Raw genomic sequence first — 27,487 nt, 5'->3', positions numbered from 1 at the left:
AATTCTAATGCAGTAATTAGGACACCAACCCAGCCATAAAACCTTTGCTCTACAATTTATAATGCTTACAAGACATACTGGGATTTTATTTTTGGAGACAGGGTCTTACTATCTAGTTTTGGCTAGCCTAGAACTCATTATATAGACCATGCTGGTCTAGAACTCATAGAGATATACCTGCCTTTACTTTCATAGTGCTGGGATTGAGTGTGTGAATCGCCATACTGTTGGTATAGCTTCTTTTCTTTTCCTGTCTTGGTTAAGTGAAATTTTAAATTAATTAATCTTGATTAATAAAGAAATACCTTTGAGTATTTTTTCTTGTTTCAGCAAAATTTCCTGCAATATATTTTGATATTTTTCACTTACCTCAACTCCTCCCAGATCTCTCACATCTCTACCTATCCATTTCATGTATGAAAAACTATTTTTTAGTTTGTCATACTTAAACATTTTTATATTTTTTCTTTCACATAACGTGATGTCATAGACATTTTAATGTGTTCATAAAATTTTCTGTAATATTCTTTTAATGATGCTATAAAAATAGTCAACTAAGTATATATACAAAATCATTTCTTAGTTATTCACCATCATTAATAATGCTGAGTGCCTGCCTTGACTTTAAAGGCTTTTTCTCTTAGTGTGGGTTCTTTTTAGGCTTGCTTTCTGTCTTAGGGTTTTACTGCTGTGAACAAACACCATGAGCAAGGCAAGTCTTATAAAGACAACATTTAATTGGGGCTGGATTACACGTTCAGAGGTTCAGCCCAGTATCATCAAGGTGAGAGCATGGCAGCATCTAGGCAGGCATGGTGCAGGAGGAGCCGAGAGTTCTACATCTGGAAGTAAAGAACAGACTGATCATCCCTCGGCAGCTTGTCTACATATTTGGAGGTGGTCCTGCTTTTGTCCTCAGTGTGGTCACATCTTCACCTGTAGAGGAGGAAATTGGGGCGTGACTTACACTACTTTACAGGGGGCTGTGGGCTGTGTGAAGGGGCCTGAATTTTCAGAAGATTAGGAAACTCCTGCTATCTCACCTTAGGTTCCAGGGGCTTCACTTATCTCAACCAGAATCAGGATATCTTTCATTGCCTATTGCCCAACGAGATAAAGAGGAGAGGGAGGGAGGAGAGAGGGAGGAGAGCACATTTAGGGAACAAATAAAATGAATAGACAGAAAATAAGGATGTGACATGGATGTTTTGGCTGTTTCTAGTGACACTTTATTATCTTAAATCTGTACAATAAGCAGTGAAGTGCAACTCCTTTTCGACAATGTAGTCAGCTTTGTGACATTGTCATAAAGTCACCCTTGTCTAGTGGTCTTGGACAATCAAGTTTCAATTTCTGTTTCCAGTTTCTTCAGGACTAAATCAAACAGTTCTGCTAGTCTCTGTAGCCCACTCAGTGGTAGTATACTTGTCTAGGACATATAAAACCCAGGTTCAGTTTGGTGTTTAAAAAAAAAACCAAAAAACCAAACCAAACAAACAAAAACCCACTGATAATGTCTTAGGAACACTGGTGGAGAAATCACCTTCAAAATGTGATTAACTCTAAAAGCAGCAAATGCACTGGGAAACATTTTTATCATTAACCTTTTCTTAACTCAGGACTTTGAATGAATTCACCAACAAATAAAGTGTATTCAGTTTTAAAAATAGGTTACTATTTATTTGGAACAGCAATGAGCTTCGTGGCATTTTATCTTCCAGTGTTTCTATTGCCTTAAAAAATTCTGTAACTTTGAAAACTAATTGCATAATCCTAGAACATGTGAAAGCCATGGTTTTTATAGCCATTTGAGAAAGCAGAATGACATTTCACTTCCCTAAGTTCTGAGGGTTATGGCTTCTATAACTTGTCTTATTTGAAATGACGCAGATATTGCTTGTCTCCAAGTATTTACTTTCTAAACATTTAAAAATAAAATTGGGTGGGTAGGGATCTTGGGACAATCTGGAAGGAATTGGAGGGGAAGCAACATGATTAAAACATATTTTGTTAATTTTTAAAATAAATATATAAAGGATATAATTAATGGAGATGGTTTAGAATTCCAGTTACTCCATGCAGCAGAAAAAATAGGAAATAAATTTCTGGACTGTAATCATAGTAAGAGAAAAGGAGAAAAAGCACCTTTGATAGCTCAGGAATGTTGTGGCATCTTTTTGGAACTCTTGGTCATGTGCATGTGTCGAGCTTTGTACATGCCCAGTATTAGGTAGAAAAGAACTGAGAAAGCCCTGTTCTGCCACTTTTAGATGGCTTTAGTCTCTGATCAAGAAGCAAGTGAAGGCTGGAACAGAATTGTAAATTGCCTGGCTACATGCTGAAAGCACACCCTCAAACACATACAGAACAGTTCAACAAAGGCTGTACCACTATAGTATCTTATTGCTGGGAAGAGGCACCATGACCAAGACAACTCTTAATAAGGACATTTAGTTGGGGCTGGCCTATATTTTCAGAGTCCTACTCCATCATTGTCATGGTGGGAATATTCACAGTGTATAGGCCTACCTAGTGCTGGAGAAGGAGCCCAGATTTCTACATCTGGATTGGCAGGCAACAGGAAGAGAAAGTGAACCACTGAGACTAGCTTGAGATTCTGAAACCTCAAAGTCCATTCTCAGTGAAATAGTTCTTGAAACAAGGCCACATCTCCTAATAGTGCCCATTTTTGTGATCATACTGAGGCTATTTTCATTCAGATTGTCACATTCCACTCCCCTTCCCCCATAGGCTTTTAGTCATATCATAATGCAAAATACATTGAATCCCATGTCAAAAGTGGCCACAGTCTATCACAGTGTCAGTACTCTTTAAACATCCAAAGTTCCAAGTCTCTCCTGAGACTCACACAATCTCTTAAGTGTAATCGTCTGTGAATTTAAAAGAAAAAATCAGATAAAAATACTTCCAACAACCAATGGCACAGAATGTATATATATATATATATATATATATATACACATCACCATTCCAAAATGGAGGAAAAGGAGCATAGCCAAAGCAAGACTGAAAAACTAGCTAGGCAAACTTCAAACACTATACTTCATGTCTGGCATCAAAGTGTTCTTCAGGTCTACAACCCCTTTCATCTTTGACTGCAATAAACTTCTTTCTCTTGGGCTAGTTCCACTCCCTGTTAGCAGCTTTCTTTGGCAGGTATCCCACAGTTCTGGCATCTCTAACACCTTTGGGTCTTTAAGGCAATCTAGGCTTATAGCTCCATGCAATCACCTCTCTAGGCTTTCATGCAGAGACACCTCTGCAACTTTAATTTTTTTCAAACGTTATTTTTAATAATTGTTCTTAAATGCTTTAACCTCCCTTGTAGCCCACCACCCACCAGAGGTAGTGGAAAAGAAAGGATATGGGGGTGGGGGGAAGTGGAACTGTTTAGAAAGATTCTCCAGAGAAACTCCCATATGTGCTGTCTGGAAATTGGCAGTTCAGTTTACAGGTTATAAGGCAGGGGCAACTTGATCCACTCACAAACATCTCACAGATACACCTGCAGTCCAGTTCAGTAGTCGGGTTAGCAACAGCAGCAACATGACCTAGCAGAATCAGTCAGGCCTCAACTTTAGCTCAAGTGAGCTGGAGGGACCTACAGGAACACCAGGAGAAGTTCGTGTTGTACCTCTTTCAGGAAGTAAAGATGAGTGAAGACTCGAGACCTACAAGTGTTGTATGGTTAATTGTGCCACCAAGCCCAGCTCAGCCTCTGTCACTCAATGGAGTCCTCTATTTATACCCTTCAAATATTATGTGTCCTCCATGTCCCTTGCCTCAGCATGCAGATCCAATTAGCCTGAGTCTTTGGAAGTGGCAAGAAACTGCAGTATACTGCCAGAAGGTTTTTGGTGTGGTTTCTCTCTATGGAGTCCCAACAAATTCAGCTCAGCTACACAGTGTAAGGCAGACTAATACACATGTGTCATTAGGAAAGAATCCTTCATCACACCAGGTGTCCTTTCATGAACTTAGCAGAACACCCTCTCTCCTGTGTCTGCTTCAGTGAAACATTCCTTTACAAATCTGCCTTAGCATTTTTCACCTGTGTCCACTTTAATGAAATGTTTCTTCACATTTCTGCCCCAGCAAAACACCATCCAACAGACTTTCCAAAGACCACCTAAGTTTCCATTTCACATGTCTGACACTTGTATGACCTTATTGGCTTTTCTTAGGTGAGGAAGGAGATCCTAAAATGCCTTTCTTGTATCATTGACTGTAAAGCCAGAACCATGTGGCCAAAGTTGCCAAGTTCTGATGCTTTCTGGTGCTAGAACATGGACCTCTTGTTCAAATACATCTCTACTAGCTTTATGTTTTTGATAGTTTCCTTTTCTGCCTAAGCTTGGCTGTCCTGAAACTTGCTCTGTAGACCAGGTTGGCCTTGAACTCTGCCTACGTCTGCCTCTGGAGGGCTGGGATTAAAAGGTATACCACCACACTCACCGTTAAGTGATTCCTTAACCCCTCTGTACTTTTTTAAACTTCATATTCATAATTCAGAAGCTTAGCTGGGTGGGGTCTTGCTCTGAGGTCACCATCCCCTTTATTTAATTTAGCATCAGCCTTTTATTTAATTTGTTTATACTTCCTGGTGCTCCCTTTCTCCTCAAATTGTAAATTTTGTATTTTCCTTGCTTAGCTTCTTTTAATTTTAGATTTTCATTAAGCAAGGCTACTAATAGCCAAGCAACAGAGTCAATACTAGGTTGTCTGTAAATCTCTGCCAACGGTGTTAAGAACTCTTCAATCTATCCCCAGGTAGATATTTTTGACAAGAACAGAAAGCAGCCATTTTTTAAAATCAAAATATTACAACAACAATATTTTCTGAATCTTCTTGAGCTGGGCCCCCATAGTTCAAATCATCCTCAGCACCACACTCTCTTCCATACATACTAAGTTGGCCCATTAAACCCTGCTTAAAGTGTCCAATTGCTCTTCTAATCAAAAGTTCCAAACTGTTCCTTTTCTTCCTTGTGGTTAGGCCAATCACAGCAGTACCCCAGTCCCTGGGACCAACTTTCTATTGCTTTGAGGAAACACCATGACCAAAAAGCAGTGTAGAGAGGAAAGGGTTTATTTATTTGGCTTATGCTTCCACATTTGCAGTTCTTCATTGAAGGAAGTTGGGGCAGGAAGTCAAATAGGACAAGAACTTGGAGACAGAAGCTGATGCAGACCATGGAGGGATGCTGTTTACTGACTTGCTCAGCTTTCTTACAGAAGCTGGACTTTCCCTCCTCATCAATCGCTAATTAAGAAAATGCTTTACAGCTGCATCTTATAGGGGCTTTTTCAATTGAGGGTTTTTCTTTTCATATAACCGTGAGTGTCAAATTGACATAATGCTAGCCATCACAGGCACAAACACTTACTGGTTTAAAGGAATCTCTGTCCTGGTTCTGGTGGTACAGGCCCGGTTGAAGCTGCTTAGACAGATGACACATTCAAGGCTTGTCTGGGCTATACAGTGAGTTAAAATTCATCCTGGCCTACTTAGTGTGGTCCATACTTTTCTTAAAGCCGAATGAGCTTTGAGTACTTAGTTCAGTCAAGGTAGATTACTTGCCTAGCACACACAAAGCTTTAAATTTGATCCCTAATATTGAAAAGGAAAGGGAGAATGAATTTTCTTTCTTGGACACAGATTTTAGTTACCTAATGTGACAGAATACAGTTTTTATGAAGCCATTAAATAAAGAGCAGGACAAGAGCAGCAAACCTAGGAAAGGAAATTTGATTTTTATAATTGCCACATTACAATACTTAAAATATTTATTTTTTCATAATATATGTAGGGTGAAATTTTAAGAATTAATCCATTAAAACAGGAGGTAACTTATTAGAAACTGTTCCTGAGGATCTCAGACATTGATGTCTTTGACAAATACTTTTAATTGACTATTTTAAATATATTTAATTAAAGGAAACCATGTCAAAAAACCTAAAGGAATGAATGAGAACAATTTCTCACAAAATAAAGAAAAATCAATATAAATATTAAAAACTTTTTTTTAGAAAGAAACAGCTAAATATCTACATTTTAAAAGTACAATAAGTTAAATTCACCACAGTGGCTGAATATCAGATTTGCACATTGAATAGAAAGGATCAACAAGCCCAAGGAGTAAAGAAAAGAAAATAATTGAAGGCACCCATTTGAAGACTTGGAACAATTACTGTATTATGGACTAAAAAGTGATCTTTGGTTCTTAGTTAGGGTTTCCATTGCTATGAAGGGATAGTATGACCAAGGCAACTCTTATAAAAAGACAACATTTAATTGGGGATGGCTTACAGTTTCAGAGGTTCAGTCTATCATCAAGGTGGGAAGCATTCATTCAGATATGGTACTGGAGAAGGAGCTCAGAGTTCTACATCTTGATCCAAAGGTAGAGAGGAAAGGACTGGGTTCCACATTAGGTGGAGCTTGAATGTGTATGTGAGACTTCAAAGCCTACCTCCATAGTGACTCACTTTCTCCATCAAGGCCACACCTCCCAGTACCATTCCCTATGGGCCTACCATCACACACATGAGTCTATGGGGGTCATTCCTATTCAAACCACTACATTTCCTGTTTGATTGTGTGAAATACAATTAGAGAAATTTGGGAGTGGTGAACAGTAAAAAGTGAACTTAGGGCTTGGCAGATGGGTCAGTGATTATGAGAACTTCCTGTTCTTTCAGAGGTCCCAGGTTCCATTACTATTAGCCACATGGTGTCTTATAATGATCTGCAACTCCTGTTCCAATCCAGGAGATCCATGTGATTTTTTGTTCTTCACCTAAGAAATGTAGAGGATTCTCTTTTCAAGTATATATAGAATATTCATGTGACCCTTTGTTAAATAAGAAAATAGGCTTTAGTAAATGCAAACAACAAAAAAATTGTTTCCTGACCACAGTTGATTAACAAGCAATGCCCAAAAGTTTTGAAATGTATGTTTGTGAAAATTAAATAAATAGCACATTCCAAAATAATGGATTAAGGAAGGAATCTTCCAGAAGTTTTTTCCTTAAAAAGCACTAAATTAGGAGCTGTATATTTTCTTGAAGGCTTATAATCAATCCTAGCACTCAAGAGGCCAGTCCCAGCTACACATTGTCCAACCAACCAACCAACCAACCAACCAACCAACCAACCAACTAACCAAATAAACGCCTGGATTCATTTTTTGCCCAGGCTTCCATGTTTTCTGCAATTGAGATTTTATTTAAGAACGTTCTTGCTGCTTGTGGTGGGAAGTTGGGGGATTTGAAGGTACAATAAAATCTGTTTAGTTTATCTTGTGTGCATGAAAAATGAAACCCAGGGTGGAGAAGTGAATTGCTATCACCCTGCTAGTAAGTAGCAGACTTGGCTCTAGAATGTTAGCTACTTCGTTTGCATACTTCATTTGCAACATAATGGTTGTTATGGAGAACTAGGCACTTAAAGTAGATGGTCTGGACTCTAGATACAAGTAAGGCAGCTGATGCTTAAGGGTCAAATCATTTACACAAAGTCACCAAGGAAGAAAGTGATAGAATAAAACTTCCAATTCAGGCCTACCTCTCTCTAAAATTTATCTCTTCTCTTTTTCTATAGTGTTCACTAAAGTAAAATCCTTTTCATCTAATACCCTGTTTTTTTCTAATATGTATGTTCCTTGCTTATATATGATACTGTAAAATCTACATCAGTGGAAATACTTAAAAACATAATTTAAGGAGATAGGTTTAGGGTTAAGATACAAGGAAGGAACATTTATAACTTGTTTTCTGAAACACATGGGTACCCTGTAGCCCAGATAGTCTGATTCTCACGATGTAGCCAAGGGTCTCGAGCTTATGATCCTAACACAATTTTGTTTGTTCATACCACAAGAGAATCCCTTGATAGTTTTAAGTGTGACTATGAAGATTAAATACAATATTGTCTGTGAAATAACTGTCTAGTTGGGGATTAGCAAAAAAGGAAAGACAAAGAACAATATTAAATTGGTACTGAACCTGTCTTCCTGCATACTGTAGATCTGATGTCATTATTTAGCAACTCTGACATTAAGACACTGGTTCCCTATGTCCCCTTACAGGGATCTTTGCCTACTCATCAATATGTACGGAGAGACCCAATCTTTTGGGTTCAGACTCCATCTTAGAGAATCTGACCTAAGGTTGAACTAAGGCCGGTACTTAGCACCAGTTTCCAGGTTATTTCCCCCACAAATCTGTACCTCCAGGTTACAAGCCTGCCCCCTACATTTCTCTTCCTAACAACCACCAATCAGGAAAAAAGCAGAAGTTAAGTTTATGGTTTGGTTCCAAGCACTAGCCAATTATGTTAAAAGGTCATAATGATCCCTCAATCAGGTGTGAACCAGGCTAGATATCCCTTCTTGCCTCTATAAATGTTTTCCTAAAAGTGGGCTCAGGGCTCCCTTCCATTCTCCTGCATTAGAGATGGTGATGTGGCCCAAGCCTGAACTTGAATAGTCTCTAATATGATTGCATTGAATTTGGCTCCTTTGGTCATCTTTTAGGGGTTCATGAACATTTCATGGCACAACAGTACTATTACTAATTTGCTTTATATTTATTTTCTTCTCTTATCAGCGGAATCATTCAAGGAATTTGCTGAATTGCTCAATGAAGTAGAAAATGAGAGGATGATGATGGTAAGTTACTGTATTGGTAAGGGTTCTGTAAAGCAACAGAATCATTTGGATGAGTATAATTTGAAAGGGATTGTATTAGATTAACTACATGGATGCCTAGTTCAACAATGGCTCTGTTCATTAGAGAGGCTGGGAACTTAGTAGTTACTCAATAAGCCCTGATGCCTCAGAAAACCCAATATAACACTGAAGGATTGCTGAAGTGTTTCCCTCTAGTCTTTAGTCTTTGTTAAGAAGCTGGGTTCCAATATCATCAAAGGGTGACAGCCACAGTAGCCGTCGGGTAGAGGTGTTTGTCAGCAGGCACTGAAAGGTTAGCAGACAAAACACACTACTACTTTTCACTTAGACCTCTTTATATGTGGATCACCACTTTGGGGATGGGCTTCCTCTGTTCTGTTAGTCCTTTCAAGAAGTACTGCCACCAAAACTCCTGGGATTGTTATCTTACTGGATTCCAGATCCAATCAAATAGACAAGCAGAACTAAGTTTTATTGATTTCCACTCAATTCATTATTTTTCTTTTAATTTTGGTATTTTTTTTTGTATGTGGTTGTTTTGCTTGCATACATGTTTGTGTCTCATATGCATGTCAGATACCCACAGAAGCCAGAAGAGGGATCCCCTGGAACTGAACTTACATATTGGTTGTAACTCACCATGTGTGCTGGGAATTGAACCTGAGTTGTTTAGAAGAGCAATTAGTGCTCATAAATGGTTTTAAAACATTGTTTCTAAAATATCATCATGAACTGTAAGATCACCCAACTTTACTTATTCTGATATCTCTTGTGAGTTTAGTACATTTGGGTCTATACTTTTTGAAGAATTCAAGATCTTTGTTTAATTTTTACCAGGTGGGTACCTAGTCCCCCTTTCTCCACACACACTTCAGTATTGTTTTGTTGATTTTTACTATTCTGACTGGGGTTATATGAAGTATTAAATTGTTTTACTTTGTATGTCCCTAGTTGTTGGGGTGATGAATATCTTTTGAGATATTTCATAACCATTATTTCTTTTGAGAACTCTCTGCTCAGATCCATTCAGTGTTTTTTGAATGGGTCATTTGTGGTTTTGACCCCCCTTGTAATTTTTATTATACTCTGGATATTAGTTCTCTGTCAGATATACAGGTGGCAAAGATTTTCTCCCTTCACTTTCATAGGCTTCCTCTTTATTTAGATGATTGTTTCTTTAGCCATGCAGAAACTTTTTATTTTTAGTAAGTCCCATTTGTCAATTGTTGGCCTTAATTAATGGACAAACGGAGTACTGTTCAGAAAGCCCTTTCCTATGCTTTTGTGGTATAGACACTGCCTAGGTTTTCTTCTAGGAGTTTCAGCATCTCAGCATTTTCATTTAGGTGGTTTTTAGGCAAAATGAGTAGATACAGGCCTAATTGCATTCTTCTGCAAATGGAATTCCAGTTTCTCCAGTATCATTTACTGAAGATATTTTTTTTCTCTTTTATGTCAATATATGCTTTTGTCACTTTTGTCAAATGTTACATTGCTGAAGTTATCTGTACTCATGTTTGGGTCTTTGATGTTGTCCCATTGGTCTACATGTTTGCTTTTGTGCCTGTACCATAAGTGCTTTAATTACTGTGGTATGTTCTGAAATCTGGAATAACAATCTCTACAGCATTGTTCTTTTTACTAAGGATTTTTCTTGGCTATCCAGGGTTCTTTATGGTTCTATATTAATTTTAGGATAACTTTTCTATTTCTGTGACAAATGGGGATTTTAACTGGGATTACACTGAATCTGTAAATGGCTTTTGGTAAAATTGTCATTTTCATAATATTATTTCTACATAAATATGAGTATAGGGTATTTTCCCATTTTCTAGTATCTTTATCTTTTGCTTCAGAAGTGTAAAGCTTTTATTGTACAAATATTTGACCTCCTTGGTTAGGTTTATTTTTAGATAGTTTATTTTCTTTGAGACTCTTCTGATTGAGATTGTGTTCCATGATCAGCTCTTCTATATGTTTTTTGGTGGTTCATAAAAGAGGGATTGACTTGTGCAAGCTGATTCTGTATTCTGCCATCTTGCTGAATTTGTTCATCATTTCCAGAAGTTTATTGATAGAACTTCTGACATATCTATTGTATAATAAAGAACATATCATCTGTAAATAGTGTAGTATGACTTTTTACTCTTTATCTTTTAAATTACTTTTTATCTTCTTTATTCATCAAATTTATTATGGGTGGGACCAAGGAAAGGGCTTGTTTGGCTAATATTCAAGGTAGAAACTCAAACCAGGGAGCAACTGGAGGCAGAAGCTGATGCAGATGCTATGGAAGAGTTCTACCTACTGGTTTGCCCCTCTTACCTTGCTCACCCTTATTTTTTTAAAAAATATTTAAAAAATTTAAGCTAATAATTACAACATTTCTCTTTCCCTGTCATCCCTCCAAACCCTTACGTAGAGCCTCCATTGTTTTCAAATTCATGGACTTTTTTCTAATGCTTTTCTCTTCTGTGTGGGTGTGTGTGCTTGTGTGCTCTAAGGTTATATGATATTACTTGTGTGCATGTTTACATCTCTGACCATTTGGTACCAGTTGGTTTGCTCTTTCCTGATGAAAACTATTATTTTTATGTTCTTGGTATTCATTAATTACCTATAATTCTTTGTCTAGGACTGAGGCCTTGTGGTCTTTTACTCTCTCACCATTTCTTAAATGCAAATAATTCCTTTTTATTTTCCTATTTCTATTTAGTGGTTAAATTCTTTTTTCTCTAGTTTTGCATTGTCTTTATTACTATAACTTTGTAGTAAGCCTTGAAAATGGGCTAACTTAGAATAAGTTTGCTAATGTTCCCAAAATAAGTTGGGCAACATCTTCATTGGGATGACACTGAATCCATAGATCCAACTGGAAAAACTCTTATCTTAAAAATGGCAACTCTTTGTATCTGGATAAGTGGGTCATCTTTCTGTTTACTAATACTAACTTGATGTATTTCATCAATGTTCTTTATCTTATTTATAAAGGTTTTTCACATATTTTTCTAAAAATGTGCCTAAGACAATTTTCTGTTTGAGATTCTAATCATTTTAATGGATTTAAAATAATCTTGACCTTAGTGTGGTAATACAAAGAAGCCTGTATTCCCAGATCCCAGGAAAGTTGTTGAAGCAAGATCTTTGGAAATTCAAGACAGTATTTGGCTACATGGGAAATTTGAGGCCAGCCTGTGGTACAAGATAATCCTGTTTAAAACAAAAAACAACTGCCCCCCCCCCCAACAACCATCCAACCAACCAACCAAACAAAAACCCCAGAAAACAACATCAACCAACCAGACAGCCAATCAAACCTCTACAAACAGAAAAAAATGTTTTGTGTGGTTCCTAGATCAGCAGCAACTGATCTTGGGACATTTTTCATGGCTCCAACCCAGACTTCCTTGGTACCTAAATATGGAAAGGGAGAACAAAACACTCACAGGAGGAAATGCAAGGTCAAATAGAGGAACAGGGATTGAAGAAAAGATCATTCAGAAGCCACCCTACCTTGGGATCCACCATATATGCAGCCACCAAATCCAAGTACTATAGCTGATCCCAAGTACTTACTGGCAGAAACCAGATAGAGATGCCTCCACAGGGACTATGTTAGAATCATATAGATACAGCTGAGCATGCTTGCAGCTAACCATCTGACTGTACTCAGGGACCCCAATGAGGTTGCTAAAGAAAGAACGTAAGGAGCTGAAAGGGTTTGCAACCTCATGGAAGAACATTTTCAACAACTAAACCCTCCAAAACTCCCAAGGACTAAAACACCAACCTTTGTGCATACATTGAGAGACCTGTTCATCCAGTTGCATATGTAGCTGAAGATAGCATTTTCTGGTATCAATGTGAGAAGAGGCTTTTGGTCCAGGGAGGGCACATTTTCCCAATGTAGGGGAATGCCAAGGCAATGGGGTGGAGAAGGGGATTAGGAGGGAGTGCACCTTTGTGAAGGCAACTAGAGGGGTAGCAGGATGGGAGGTGGGGTAGGGGAAAGGGATCACATCTCAAATGTAAATACAGAGTATCTAATAAAAAAGAGATGGTTTGAATGGTTTTCATTTTAAGTAGTGGCTTATGTGTATAGTGGGAACGCAGTACAGTAAAGTGGTCTTTCTTACCCATTTCTCCTAGAGATGTCTTTTTTATTAGCATCTAAATTTTGTTAAGAGTTATTTCCATTTAGAGGAGTTGTATTCATATTGCCCTGCCCCCTTTGAGCACTGCAGTAATGGGTTCTTGGAGTAATGCTACTATTTACTAATCTCTTGGAGAAGTATGGTTGAAGATAGACTTTGAGGGTAGGGTACTTAGCATTTGAATCTGACTCAGACACTAATTCATTTCTTGATTTGGAACTAATCAGTTTGTTTTTCTTGTCCTCTCTTTACTCTCTTCTAAAGTAAGAGAAATGATTGCCACTCCCCTAATTGTTATGAAGCACCCTTAAACACATAATAACATGGGAGTGTTTTATAAATATGAAAAAGATCGATTATATAAATATTGTTTTCTTTAATCTGTGGCTCATAAGAAATGACAGTAACGTTTTGAGTTTATGAAATTTGCTTCTAAAGACAGTAGCGAGAGACAGACATGAGTGCTTTTACTCAAGTTTTATAGATGGCTTACTAGCTCAGGCAGGTTTAATTGACTCCAATGACAGAGCATCCTTGGCCCACCGCCCATGGTTCTCAGAGGCATTGATCTCTAATTCATTCAGCTCTACCTAAAAATCTCATCTTTCCCCACAGCACTTATAGCATTCTCATCTCTTTCTTTTTCTTGATAGCAAAATGTTTATAGCTGTGATGTAGCACCATGATCAAAAAGCAAGTAGGGGAGGAAAGAGTTTATTTGGCTTGTGTTTTCATATTGCTATTGCTGTTCATCAACAAGGGAAACCAGGGCAGGAACTCAAGCAACGCAGGAACCTGGATGTAGGAGCTGATGCATACATAGCTCGTGGTTGGGTGCTGTTTTCTGGGTTTCTTCCCCTGGCTTGTTCAGCCTGCTTTCATAGAGAACCCAGGACCATCAGCCTAGGGATGAGACCACCCACAGTGTGCTGTGCGATCACTCTTTGGTCACTAATTGATTAAATGCCTTACAGCTGGATCGTACGAAAGTATTCTCTCAACTGAGACTCCTTTCTGACTCTAGCTTGTGCCCATTTGATACAAAACCAGCCAGTATGACTGACCCCTTGTCAACACAAACACATTAGGATACAACCCTTTCTTTCTTATTTACTCCTAAGTTCTTACATTAAAAACATAAATAACCTAAATAATCCCACAGCGTTTACAAAATAAAACACATTAAAATTTCAGTCCCTGTCTCTTGACTCTATTGTCTGCCTTTGGATCCTTAACCCCTAACTGGGCTCCCTTGTTTAGCCTCAGTAGGAGAAGATGCACCTAGTCTTACTGCAATTTGATATGCACAGGCAGGTTGACATCCATAAGAGACCTCCCCTTTGCTGAGGAAAAAGGGGAAGGTGCATATGGGGAGGGGAGGGGAGAGGAGGGAAGGGGAGTTGAGAGAAAGGGACTAGGAGGAGAGCTGGGAAGGGAAGCTGAGATCATAATGCAAAGTGAATAAATAATTAATAAAAAATCTTAACTCAAAAATAATTCAGTCTCTTTAAAATCACCAGTTTCCTTTAAAATCAATGTTTTTTTAAAATTCAAAATCCCTCACTCATGGGCTCCAGTAAAATAAATAAATAAGTAAATAAGTAAATAAATAAATAAATAAATAAATAAATAAATAGACAAACAAAAATAAATAAATAAATCAAGAACTTTACTTCAAGGGTGAAAAATTAGGGTACACAAAAAATTATTCACAAATCAAAGTAAAATCAAACTCTTAACTGTCTAGTGTCTGGGATCCATTCATGCTCTTCTGGAGTCTTGCTTGGATAACTTCTCCAGCTCTGCCCCCTGTGCACATACAGCTTCTAGGCTGTGGCTGGTCTCACTCCACTGCTATTGCTGTTCTTGAAGGTCATCCCATGTTACTGACATCTCCACAACAGCTGGGGTTCTCTGCCACACTGGGCTGCACTTGTACCTACTGAGGCTCCTTTGTATCTGATGACTCTAGCTTTTGTCAAGTTGACACAAAACCAGCCAGTACACAAAGCTTACACTACTGGAACAGGATCCTCTTTTGAGATGTTGTTTTCCTTACTCTTCTTCCTGGTTCTCTGTCACATATTATGTTTCACAGTTTTATATCCTTTCTAAAATTAGAATCCAAAACGAATTTGTGATAACAAATAGTAAGAAACTTCATGGTCCAAGAACATGTCAATGGTTCTTGTTTGGTCATCTTCATAAGTGAATATAGATTGTGGCAGGAGCCATGAAGAGAGAAAAGGTGGAGAACCCAGCTGTGGTGTTCTTAACGTAGTCGTGGGTAGCTCTAGTATTGCAGAAGTGGTATGTGAGTGTCTGGACTGCAGACTTCCTGTATATTAAGGAAGCCTGTCTGTATGCTTTTCTTACCCAGAAGGGAGTTTTGTTGGTAATGTGCAAAGTCTTATCTTGGAGGAATGTCAGAAATAACCTTAAGAGGCCCACAGCATTTCAAACAATGTATTTTTGCAGCCATTTTTGGTAGCGTGTTTACCATCAGTGAATCCTGAGCAGTCCCATGATAGTAAAGTGGATACCATCTCTGTTTAGCTAGACATTATTCAGCTTAAAATTAGTTGGTATTCTGTTGGAATTGGATTCTTTCCACTCTTACTGTGTTTAGGGTGGGGTTTCTCAAGGTTGGGTTTCTGGCGAGAAACAGTTGGTGTTGTTTACTTCATGGCAAGCTCACAAAACATAATGCAGCGGTCATAAAGGCAAACAGAGATAAAGCTTACTTAAAAGGGATTCTTTGTGTGGTTGCTGAGCTTCTAAGAAATTTAAAGTTAAACAGTGAAAGAATAAAAGGAATAAGCGTTCAGCATGTTTTGTTTCCATAGTCCCAGCATTTTTTTTTAGCAGAAAATATTATTATAAAAACTGGGTGGTAAGACTCACCTTAATCAGTTGTGGCGAGAGAGACTGGGCATTGTTGCCAACTCACTTTCAGTGAATCATATGCAAATACATAATTAGCCTGGATTGTCTATTAGAAATTGCTTATACACTTGCTTGTTCAGGACAGTCCTTCTTGAACATGAGAAACTGGCAATTGTGCCCTCCAGGGCCCAACTGGGCATCTGTGCATATATTGCTATGAGTGGTATGTTTACTTCCTTTACAAAGTCAAGATTCCTCAGTGTTTCCAAGTCACATTTTACATGTTATTTCTATGAAATTGGAGCTAGTTTTAACAATCATCTATTGCTTTATGAAAACCTATTCTAAGACCTAGTGGCTTTAAGTGAAATTACTTAATTATAGGTAATTTGTTAGGCAGAGTATTGCAGTAAATATTAACAAGAAGGCTTAAAATTTTATGGGCGCCCATGGTCTCACTCCACGGATGCTGCTCTAGTGTGGAACCCTGCACACGGACTCTGTCACTCACTCTGCATGACGCCCCCTCCACACGATTCCCTTCCCAGGCGGTTCACTCTGCCCGCCCTGCTGCCTCCGTCCTGGGTGGGATTACTGCCCCGGTGTCTTCTTTCCTCCACCGCCCATAACAAACATCACCTCAAAGCCCGGTAATTTTTCAAATGGGTTTATATAATAGATTCTCAATCCACAAACCCTCTACACAATAAAATTACATCCAATAGACAAAGATACAAACTGCCCCTCCATATGAGATAAAGACCTATAGAATCCCTTTAAATATTTATATCTACCTATGTCCGATTACCGCTACCAGGATCTAAGTGAACGGCTTGGGAAGGGAATTGTGTGGAGGGGGTGGCTTGGACCGAATGGCAGTGTCGGTGCCCACGGTTCCATATTAAGTGGCACCTGAGGAGGGAGATTTTGATAAACAGAAACATAATTTTTAATAATTACTATAACAGCAGGGGTCATTGCGTATCTCTTCCTTGTCATGTAGTAACACTCACTGAACACATGGCTTGTTTTAGCAGTTTGCAATGGTGTTCCTGGCAAGCTTGAAAGCCTGAGTTCTGCTGGTAGGAGACATAGACTAGAATGTCTGCATTGGGCCTCTCTGACTTTTAGTTTCAGGGCCACTCAATTTTTTTTTTTTTTTTAACGATACTGCCTCATGTCTTGCATAAGAAGTGTGCAGAGTCAGACTTCCAAGAGTACTGTGGTGGAAAATTATGACCTAAACTTAGAAGTCACTTAGTGTCATCTCCGGCTGATTGGTTGAAACAGTAAGAAGCCTGGGGGCTGGGGGTTGGGGGCTGGGGGCTGAGGTCTCGTCTTTCAGTGGTAGGTGTGTTGTAAGATCATGTTTTAATGCTGCTACAATAAATAATAAATGCCTCACTAAATAGTTCTTAAGTTTCTCCAAGTGAGTAAATAAAACTAATATTCTTCATAACCCACAATCTACTGAAATATAGAATGTGCTAGACAAGAAAATTCCTTGTGTAGTTTTCACTGGATGAAATGAGTATGGGTTTTGGCATGAATTATGGACCTCTGTAGAAAACAAAACTTCAAAGAAGGAGGAATCATGCAAATGAATATATGGCTTATTTCCGTTGGCTGATGTATATAGTTAGACACCAGGATATTAAGTGTCGTACTGGGGAAGAGGGTATTTGTCTGAGGAGAACCACAGAGGATCTGGAAAGAGGTTTCAGTGATCTAATACATCAGTCGAGATGTGATGAGAATTAAGAATCACAGAGGTTCTGGAAGACCACATGGGCAAGATGTCTGTTTTTATAAGATGTAGCAAAAGTAAGAAATATTTATTTTAGGATTTTAATTGAAAATTTTATTTTGTTAAGAAATACATACCTGAGTATTTACATAATTTCCACTCATCCTCCCATGCCCATACCTACTTTCATGTCCTCCAGACCCACTTTCAAATTCACAGCCTCTTTTTCTTTAATTATTTTAACACACGCCCCCCCCACACGAATTTTGGTTTCTTTTAAAAAGCACAAAAAATATTATGGGGATATGTTTTTGTTTTAATCCTACGTGTGGGATGTGGGGTTACTTCAGATTGTCCCAGCAGCTTACTCTAGCAGAGGCATGGTTTGGCCAGCTGCAGATAGTTTCCGTGATTGTGTGACATTTGGAATTTTGGGAACTCTTCAGAGGGTATATAAATGCCAGGGCCCCAAGAGGCATGGTGGGTTGTTGATTAGTTGTGGTTTGTTAAGTAGTTGAAAGCAAAGAAGAAACAATAAGAAGAAATTATGTATCCTGATGGTAAAGATCAAATTTGCCCAGAGGAACAAACAAACCACACCCAACACAAGTAAATCTGGATTTCAGCTCTGAGTTTATTTCTTACCATTTTCAAAGAATCAATGAAACAAGAGTTGTTTCTTTAAGAAAAATTAGTGAGATTGTCAAATCCTTAGTCAAATTAACTAAAAGGCAGAGAGAAGGGATCCAAAGTCACAAAGTAAGAGATGGGGCAACCGGCACCAAGGAAATCCAGATAGCCATAAGGACATACTTTAAAATATGTACTACACCAAATTGGAAAAAGCTAAAAGAAATTAATACATTTCTTTATACAGATCACCTCCAAAGTTAAATAAAGATCAAATAAGTAATTTGAACATACCTATAACCCTCAGTGAAATGAAAGCAATAATTCATTCCCCCACTTCCCAAAATCCTAGAGGCAGATAGATGGGTTCAGCTAGTTATTCTATCAAACTTCAAAAAAGAATTAACACTAATAGTCCTCAAAGTATTTCAGAAAAGAGAACAGAAGGATGATTGCCCACTTCTTAGGAGGCCATAGTTTCCCTAATACATAAACCACATAAAAACCAAAGAAAGAAAATTACAGACTAGTTTTTCTTATGAACATAGATGCAAAAAATTCTGAAAAAAAAATACTTGCAAGCTAAATCCAAGATCACATTAAAATGTTCATCCACCATGATCAAGTATGTTTCATCTCAAAGATGCAGGAATAGTTCCGTTTATATAAATCAATAATGTAATCTACCAGACAAATGGACTGAAAGACAAAGACTGCATGATCATCTAATTAGATGCAGAAGAGGCCTTTGGAAATTTCCAACACCTCTTCATAATAAAAGTTCTGGACACACTAGGGATAAAAGAGGCATACATCAACATAATAAAAGCAATTTTCAGCAAGCCTACAGACAAAATCCACTTAAATGGAGAGAAACTTTAGGCATTTCCATTAAAACTTGGATCCAGACAAGGTTGTCCACTACCTATTCAGCATAGTACTTGATCTCTTAGCTAGAGCATTAAGGAAACTGAAGGAGAGCAATGGGATCCAAATAGGAAGGGAAGGTGTCAAAGTATAGCCACTTGCAGATGATATTATATATGTAAAAGATACTAAAAATGCTGCCAGGGAACTCCCACAGCTGATAAATTCTTTCAGCAAATTAGCAGGGTACAAGATTAACTCATAAAAATCAGTAGCCTTCTTATATTCAAAGGAGAAAAAGACTGAGAAAGAAATCAAGGGAACAATACCCTTTACAGAAAGCTCAAAAATATCTTGGGAGAAACTCTAACTAAGCAAGTAAAAGATTTGGAGAGATGGCTCAGTGGTTAAGAGCACTGACTGCTCTTCCAGAGGTCCGGAGTTCAATTCCCAGCAATCACATGGTGGCTCACAGCCATCTGTAATGGGATCCAATGCCCTCTTCTGGTGTGTCTGAAAACAGCAACACTGTGTGTACTCATATACATAAAATAAATAAATCCTAAAAAAAACCTTAAGAGGTTTGGAGTATGCTCATGGAGTAATAAGATTAATATAGTAAAAACCACCATTCTGCCAAAAGCAGTCTACATATCCAATGCAATCCCCATGAAAATTCTGACAAAGTTCTTCACAGAAATCATTTGGTGTCACAAAAAACCAAAATAGTTGAAGCACTTCTGAATAATGAAAGAAGTGCTCAAAGTATCACCATCCCTGACCTCAAATTGTACTACAGAGCTATAGCAATAAAAACAGCATGGTGCTGGCATAAGAACAGCCATGCTGATGAATGAAATCTATTTGAAGAGGCAGACATAATTCTAAACACCTATTGGCACACCTAATATTTTACAAAGAAACCAGATATACATACCAGAAAAAAGACAGCATCTTCAAAGAAAAAAAATGGTGCTAGTCAAAGTGGGTATCTGCATGTGGAAGAATCTGAATAGATCAACATTTGTCACCCTGTATAAAAACAACTCCAAATGGATAAAACAACAACAACAAAAACAAACAAACAAACAAACAAAAAAAAAACCCCAGGTACCCTGAATCTCATAGAATCTTGAACTTACTGACAGGAAAAGACTTTGCACCAAATACTGATTGCACAGACACTAAGAACAAACACCAATAAGTGGGACCTTATTCAACTGAAAAGCAAAGCAGCAGTCTACAAAATGGAAAGTCTTACCACTTACACGTACAAAAAGGGCTAACATGCAAAATGTATAAAGAACTCAAAAACAGACACAAAAACAATTAAAATATGTAATATAGTCATAAACAGAATTCTCAATAGAGGATACTCAAATAGCTGAGAAACACTTAAGTAAATGTCCAATATCCTTAGCCAGCAGGGAAATGCAAATCAAAGCTACTTTTCATAGTGGCTGTCCAAGCTTGCATTCTCTCCAGCAATGGATGAATGTTTCTCTTACTCCGCATCCTCAACAGCATGAGCTGTCATTTGTTTATTCATCTTAAACATTCTGACAAATGTAAGATAAAAATCTCCATGTAGTTTTGATTTTCATATTCTTGATGACTAAGGATGTCGAACAATTTAGGTGTCTCTTAGCCATTTGAGTTTCCTCTTTTGAAAATTGTCTTTTAAATTTGTATCCCATTTTTATTTGGGTTGTTTGTTTTCTTGATATTTAGTTTTTTGAGTTTTTGTATATTTGGAAGTTAGTCCTCCATCAGATATGTAGTTGGTACAAATCTTTTCCCATTCTGTTAGGTTGGCACCTTTTATGGATGATGGTGTCTTCTGCAAATTTCAGAATTTTCATAAGGTCCCAGGTATTGATTGTCCATCTCAGTGCCTTCATTTTATTTGAATTCCAGGAGACGTTTTTAACCCAAATATTGTTTTTTTTTTCCACTTTAGGTACAAAATGCCAGTGACTTGCTGATCAAACCCCTGGAAACTTTTCGGAAGGAACAAATAGGTTTCACAAAGGTATATTTTTTGTATTAAATGTATAATGTCCAATTTAGTAGGAATTGAGCAGTGGTTTGGCTTCCACTCCTCATTTTGCACTGATATAGTGGTTAACAATATAAGGCCAGAAAATACCCAGATACCCAGATAACTGATTAGTTTATTTTGGAATTTATCTATCTGGGCATTTCCAAAATAAATTAGCATTTGAATTGCTTGGCTGCCCCAATTCAGGTGGGTAGGTATCATCTAATCTATTGAAAACCTGAGTAGAACAAAGGGCCAGTAAAAGGCCTACTAGGCCACATGACTCCTCCTACCCTACTGGTTTTCCTTACCGTTGCCGTGTAGCTTATCAACAGGATAGCATTCCTAGCTTTTAATCATAGCAGCCAACACCTTAGAATAAATTCCCGCCCCTGGGTGTGTTTTCTTGATGGCTTACTCCTTCTTACTCTAACTCTTGATCTCACTCTCTAACTAAACCAGAAATTAGTAATAGGAAGTGTGCTGCTCCTGTAACTAATAGTCACGTGCCACTTAGCAATGGGAATACATTCTGAGAAATGTATCATAGCTGATTGCTTCCTTATGTGAACACTGTAGAGAATACAGAGCTAGATGGTGTAGATCACTCAACAGAGTTTCTTGATGCAATTAAGAAATGCAATAAGCACGAGATTTTTGAAGCTATGCCAGCATGATAGAGCATACTGTTTAACACGATGTTTAACGTACAGTTTATATATGTTTTATAAGGCTTATACTGGAAAATAATGATACACGTATGATGTAGTAAACGTGGAGCCTAGTGACATAGTTATGTTTCTTTACATGCATTAGGTACACAGTGGACGTGCTGCAGTGCTTGTGTTATTGGAAGCACAGTACAAAGCATCTCAGACATAAGTGATGTCTGATAATATGATGCTAGGATGGCTGTCAGGGCATGGGAGTGGTAGAAACTTTTCTGCAGTTTTAACATCTTCCTCCTCTTTCTTTTCCATATTTCCTCTCTTCCTCTATTTACTCTCCTCCCCTTCTATACATCTTCCTTCCCCTTTGTTTTCTTCACTTTTTCAGACAAAATATTAGTGTAGCTCAGGGTAGACTCAAACGACCAAATCACCAATCTTAGATTTTTAAGGCCCTAAATGCTGGGCTTTCGGGCCTGCCTTGCCACACACATTTTTCTTAATGATCTTTTGGGGACACTTTCATGCATGCAGTGTGTAGTAAACTTCAAGAAGAGAAAAACTGAAGGACTTTTTAAAATAAAATTATCTGTAACTTTTCAATAATTGGATCAGTGTATTCATATTGAAAAAACCCACAACCCCCCCCAAAAATAAACAAGCAAACAAAAAACAAGAAAGCAGGTTCTGAAGAGATATTGTCAAGATTAGAAGATTAGTATGGTTGGGGCTGGAGATGACTCAGTAGTTGAGAGTTTGGGTATTGCTCTTGAGGAGAAGCAGAATTGCATTCTCAGCAACTATACTGCCCTCTAAGTGGCCTGTAACTCTAGCTCTAGAGAATGGACACCCTGATCTGGATTTGCTGGACACTTTCACTCACATATACACATACACATATATCCACTGCACACAGTATAAGTAATTTAAAAATAATAAAAAGGAATCTTGAAAGAACGTTTAGAATGGCTGTGAGCTGAGGACCTAATTAACTATGTCAGTGAAAGACTACACAGAGATTATAACCAACATTACTACCAGGGACTAAAAGGAGACAAATTAGAATGGATTCAGTCTTACAAAATGTGCTGTTCCTTAAGAAAAGTATCCAAAAGGTAATTCGGAAACCATTAGGGTTCCTATTCCCATTACAGGTCCTAGGGGCAGGGTTTGTTCCTTCTCAGTTAGTACTGATTTTTGAGGTAGTCTGACACTAGGGTGCCCCTATATAGCAGGTCTTCCAAAGATGGGCCACTACAGAGGAATTGTGGGTTTCCCTTCCCCCTCCACAGAAGCTATCACAATTAATAGTGTTTAGGACCAAGCTTCAGAAAGGTATGGGTGATTTTACCTTCTTAGGGGCTAGAAACTGTGTCACTCAAGCCAGGATGATTTTTTCTGAAACCTCAAATTCTCAAAAGTGTTTGACTGATTTCCAACTTACGTGGTGTCCATTGCTCCTTCCCTCTCTTACATTTTTGTCTTTTAGAATGGGTTTTCCTATCTTATGCCCATTACTGGTTTTTTTTTTTTTTTTTTTTTTTTTTTTGGTTGGTTGGTATCAGAGGCCCACAGGTAAAGCTAATTGGACATCAACTATCAACCATATCTAAATTGTATTATAACATGAATGGGCTAAATGTGAACTTTAGACATTTGAAGTGATACTGGAATATGTTGACTTTTGATGTTGTTGGGATGGAGTGGCTCTACTTTGCCTGTGAGAGAGGAATGAGTACAGGGGTGGGTAGAATGCTATGTTTATGTCTCCCTAACTTCAGATATAGAAACCCTAAACTCTGTAAATATCTCAGTTTCCTTTCAGGATTTCAGTTACTTCCTTTGGAAAATGAGGCACATGAAAACAATAGGCATCACTGGGCTAAGTGGTTTTGCATGTTGTTTTTTGTTTCCTATAACCACAGCAATCCTTGTGAGCATCTGACAAGAGGTAAATGAGACTTACGCTAGACAAATGAAATGATAGAAGTTATAGCATTAGTATCAATAGCCTGGATTGGGATACAAGGGTCTCTTAAGCTTCAGATTTTACTCCTTTTCAAGATAGAATCTCACTGTGAAGTCCAAGCTGGCCTGGAATGTCTTTCTCTTTCTCCTCCTTTTAGCCTCGCTAATTATTGATGTGCACTACCATGTCCAACTACATGTTTCTGCTAAGCTATGCTGTCTAGATTGTGCAGGCTTTAGGCTTGTCTCTTACTCATGATCCTCCTGCCTTAGAATCTTGAGTGTTGGGCTTATAGGTATGTGCGACTACACATTTGGCTTATCATTATGATAATCACCAGATATTTAAATCTCAAGCCCTCTGGGTTGTTAGCCACTTTTAAAATCTTTAGTTTACAGGTAGATAGTAATTATTTAGTTGGAATGCTTAGACATAGATCATCATTGAAAGGTCTGTTGCACAATATTATACCCGATAATTTTAGCTTTAGTATCCCTGGATCTCTTTTATTACTCAATATGTCAAAAATGATGTGAATATTTTTAGTTTAATTTTTCAGCCTAGTGTACAAATTTATTCCTAGAGTATGTCTTGCATATAACCAAAGTTTCTCCTCCTATATACTTTAAAATGTGTCAGCTTGAACAAGCATCCAGTTCTAATGTTTGGAATGCAAATGCACCTTACAGTGGCTATCATTAGAATACCATGGCAATTGAATTAGATAAAGAATACTAATGTAGCAGGAAAGAGGATTTATTGTCAGGTCAACTAGAAACTTCCACTATGACGTGGAAAGCTGAGTAGTATTGTGCTTTCCCAGCATATGTGAGGCTCTGGGTTCTATGCTTACCTCTCATATGAAAAGGAAAAGAAAGGGCAAAATAATAGGTGGATGCACTCCTAGTGCCTGGCATCCTGAGTGAAGGCGATATGGGCATTCAAACACGGTGAGTCGTCTAGATAGCCCAGAAATACTGCATACTACTAGTTTCATCTGGCATCTAGGTAGTATTAATATTTAGTTTGGGAAGGGTAGAATTAAAAGAAGAAACTTTGAAATTATAAATGTAATAGAAAAATATTTGCCACTTGCTAAATTACAGGACAGTTGCTATCTAATACCCAAAAGGGTTGAAGTGGTCGTGTGTTTTGAAATCCACAGATCTGACTTGTTTTCAATCCTGGCTGAGACCAGCAAAAGGAATGTAAGCATAATTAAGGTGGTTGACTACCTGCAGAAAGGGAAAGTCCATGGTATATTTTGTGTGTACTAGGCCTACTGGTTTGGTCATTTTATCAATCCTGTCTTCTCACAGCAAACTTGTGAGGTAGGACTTAAAAATGTATTGTCCTAGTGAAGAGACTGAGACTCAGAAAGGTTAGAACATCTGCCAGCCTTTTTCAAATCCTAAAGACCAGTCTTTGTCAGTTGATCTAGCGTGCACTATGTTATGTCTTAAATAGACCATGGGAATTATCCCAGCAGTGAAATCTAGGCTAGAGGATATTACACTTAACTAAGAGCCAGAAAATGAAGTTGTTAGTCTTCTGTTTTGTTTTCTTTTTATAGCCCCCTAGTTCCAAATTCACCCCTCCATATCTCCTCCTTCATTTATCTCTATATAAGACAATTATTCATTTATATCTCTATATAAGACAGTTCTTGCATTTATATCTCCAAAGTTTCCATGGCATTAAGCTTTCTCAGCAGATAACACTGCAGGTGGAAGGGACTTCAACTTTTGAGGGGCTGCGTGGTGGGCCTCTGCTCTAGCTGTCTACTCAGAACACATAGTTTATCACTTGACCTTGAAGGTTTTCTGTCTTTTAATAACTTTCTGCATGTTTATAAACTTTGAAAGACCTAATACATTCATGATTCACCCCCAACTTTCCTTTGTAGTTCACCACCCCCCACATACATCATGGGGCCTATCTGATGGATGAAACATTAGTATGATGCATCAGTTGTCCTTGGTGGGCTTTAATATAGTTTGATTGTGCTTAGGGTATTCCCATTGAGCTAGACAAGCCCTATGAAGCTCACCTTCAACATAGCATCCCCCCCCGCCCCGCAAACTATGTGCTGCTTACCTCTTGAGAGATAAGTTCCTCTTACCTAGTGAGTATAAAATACCAAGCCAAACAATCAGAATTCACTTCTAACCAGAGGGTTATATTACCATGTTGCCAGTAAGGCCTGATCTTTATCCAGTTTTGTCTTGAATATCTAAATCTTTAGCCTTATGGTACCATATAAAATGTCCTTAAATTGCATAGCTGCTCTGTTGTAGTAATTTTCCTTTTATATCATGGGGGTAGAATCTAGGATATGTTGTACATGATGGAAAAATGGCCTACCACTGAACTATTTCCTTTTAAAAGTTTTGTTTTCTGCTTTTTGTGTGTTGTTTTGAGACAGAGTCTCAATAAATTGCTGGCCTTGAATTCACTCTTGAGTCTAAGGATGACTAAATCTTGTGATTTTACCCCTGTCCCCAAGCTTTAAGCCTCTAAAGTACCTGGAAATACAGGTTTTGTCCACTGGGCCTGTCTTATTATAGTAACTCTTGGTAGTATATTCTGTGTCCTGATTAGACTAAAACTGAATAAACAAATCTCTTCTGCTAGCTGGGTTTGTGACTTGACCAGTAGTTGCTAATTACTATCACCAGTGACAGAGAAATACAGCCAGTGCTGCTTACCACCGGTATCCAGAGGAGGTCCCTTCCTACTTATAGACTTCTATTCATGTACAGACAGATTTTTGACTATGGTACAGAAAAGAAATTTAGGATGAATTGTTGTAAATCAACATTAGTGAATTTTAAAGTATTTATATAGAGAAAGATAAAGGAATAAGATAGATTATGATCCTAAAACAGGGAGTGGGCTTCTTCAGAAGACTGTCATGCTTAGATTTCCTTATAATTTCTGTGATCTTCAGAACATTTGAAAGAAGGAAATGGAATGGGGAAGGGAAATGGAATTATAATTTAATAGGACAAAACGTCACCTTACTCAGTGTGATTTACAGCAAGCCTTCCAGATTGAGCAAAGCTTATGTAGTTTAAAAGATATGTAAAAATATTTGAACTAGTGCATTTACATTTTGTAGTAAGCTTTCTTTAGTCTAGGAAATGTTATAAAATTTTTAAGGTATATTGTCTAGTAGTAGAGATAAGAGATGATGGTTAATAGATAAAACTAAAGTTTAAAAACGTTCTAGCCCTAAGTAAGCATCATTCACTTACGTTTTAAAATATTCATATTGGAGATGATTTTTAGGAAAACATACACCACTTTGCTTTTGTAGGTTGTGTTGAAGGTTCTTGACACTAAGTCATCAGGAAAGACTAGATCCTGGAATTCTGGGATCCTGGGTGATGGAGGTTTTTCCATCTCGTGTCTCCTTAATTTTCTCTGCCTTTCTATCCTTCCTTAGTGCTGTGCCCTACCAACTCTCTCTCTCTCTCTCTCTCTCTCTCTCTCTCTCTCTCTCTCTCTCTCTCTCTCTCTCTCTCTCTCCCTCCCTCCCTCCCTCCCTCCCTCCCTCCCTCCCTCCCCCCCAAAGCCTTTGAATGATCCCAGAGAATAGAGGCTGTTATCTACTAAAAGAGTTGAACGCTGAGGTTCGGTGTGATATGCTATCTGAGTTAATTTTCCCAGGAAGATGTGAACAAATGTCTGTATATCTCAGCTGGGGCAACAATGACAGGTTAAAATAACATGTCTGTGTATGCCAAGCTATGTAAACCAATGAGTTTACTGGACTTACTTAGAAGAGAAAGCTTAAGGGGTTACATGT

The 27,487-nt window shown here is 38.0% G+C and overlaps 1 protein-coding gene across 4 annotated transcripts in view; it reads left to right on the top strand.

Annotated features, from left to right (window-relative positions):
* The window catches only part of OPHN1 (oligophrenin 1), a 287,931-nt gene that overhangs the window by 102,409 nt on the left and 158,035 nt on the right, over nt 1-27,487 (top strand). For all 4 annotated transcript variants that reach the window (XM_080909908.1, XM_080909906.1, XM_080909905.1 and 1 more), the window contains 2 exons: nt 8,632-8,693; nt 20,959-21,030. In XM_080909908.1, coding sequence (XP_080766034.1) covers nt 8,632-8,693; nt 20,959-21,030 — 134 coding nt within the window. The remainder of the gene's footprint in view (nt 1-8,631; nt 8,694-20,958; nt 21,031-27,487) is intronic.

Source organism: Micromys minutus (genome assembly GCF_963924665.1).
Source record: "Micromys minutus genome assembly, chromosome: X".
In the NCBI taxonomy this organism is placed as follows: domain Eukaryota; kingdom Metazoa; phylum Chordata; class Mammalia; order Rodentia; family Muridae; genus Micromys; species Micromys minutus.
This window is presented reverse-complemented; position numbering and strand designations above follow the sequence as displayed.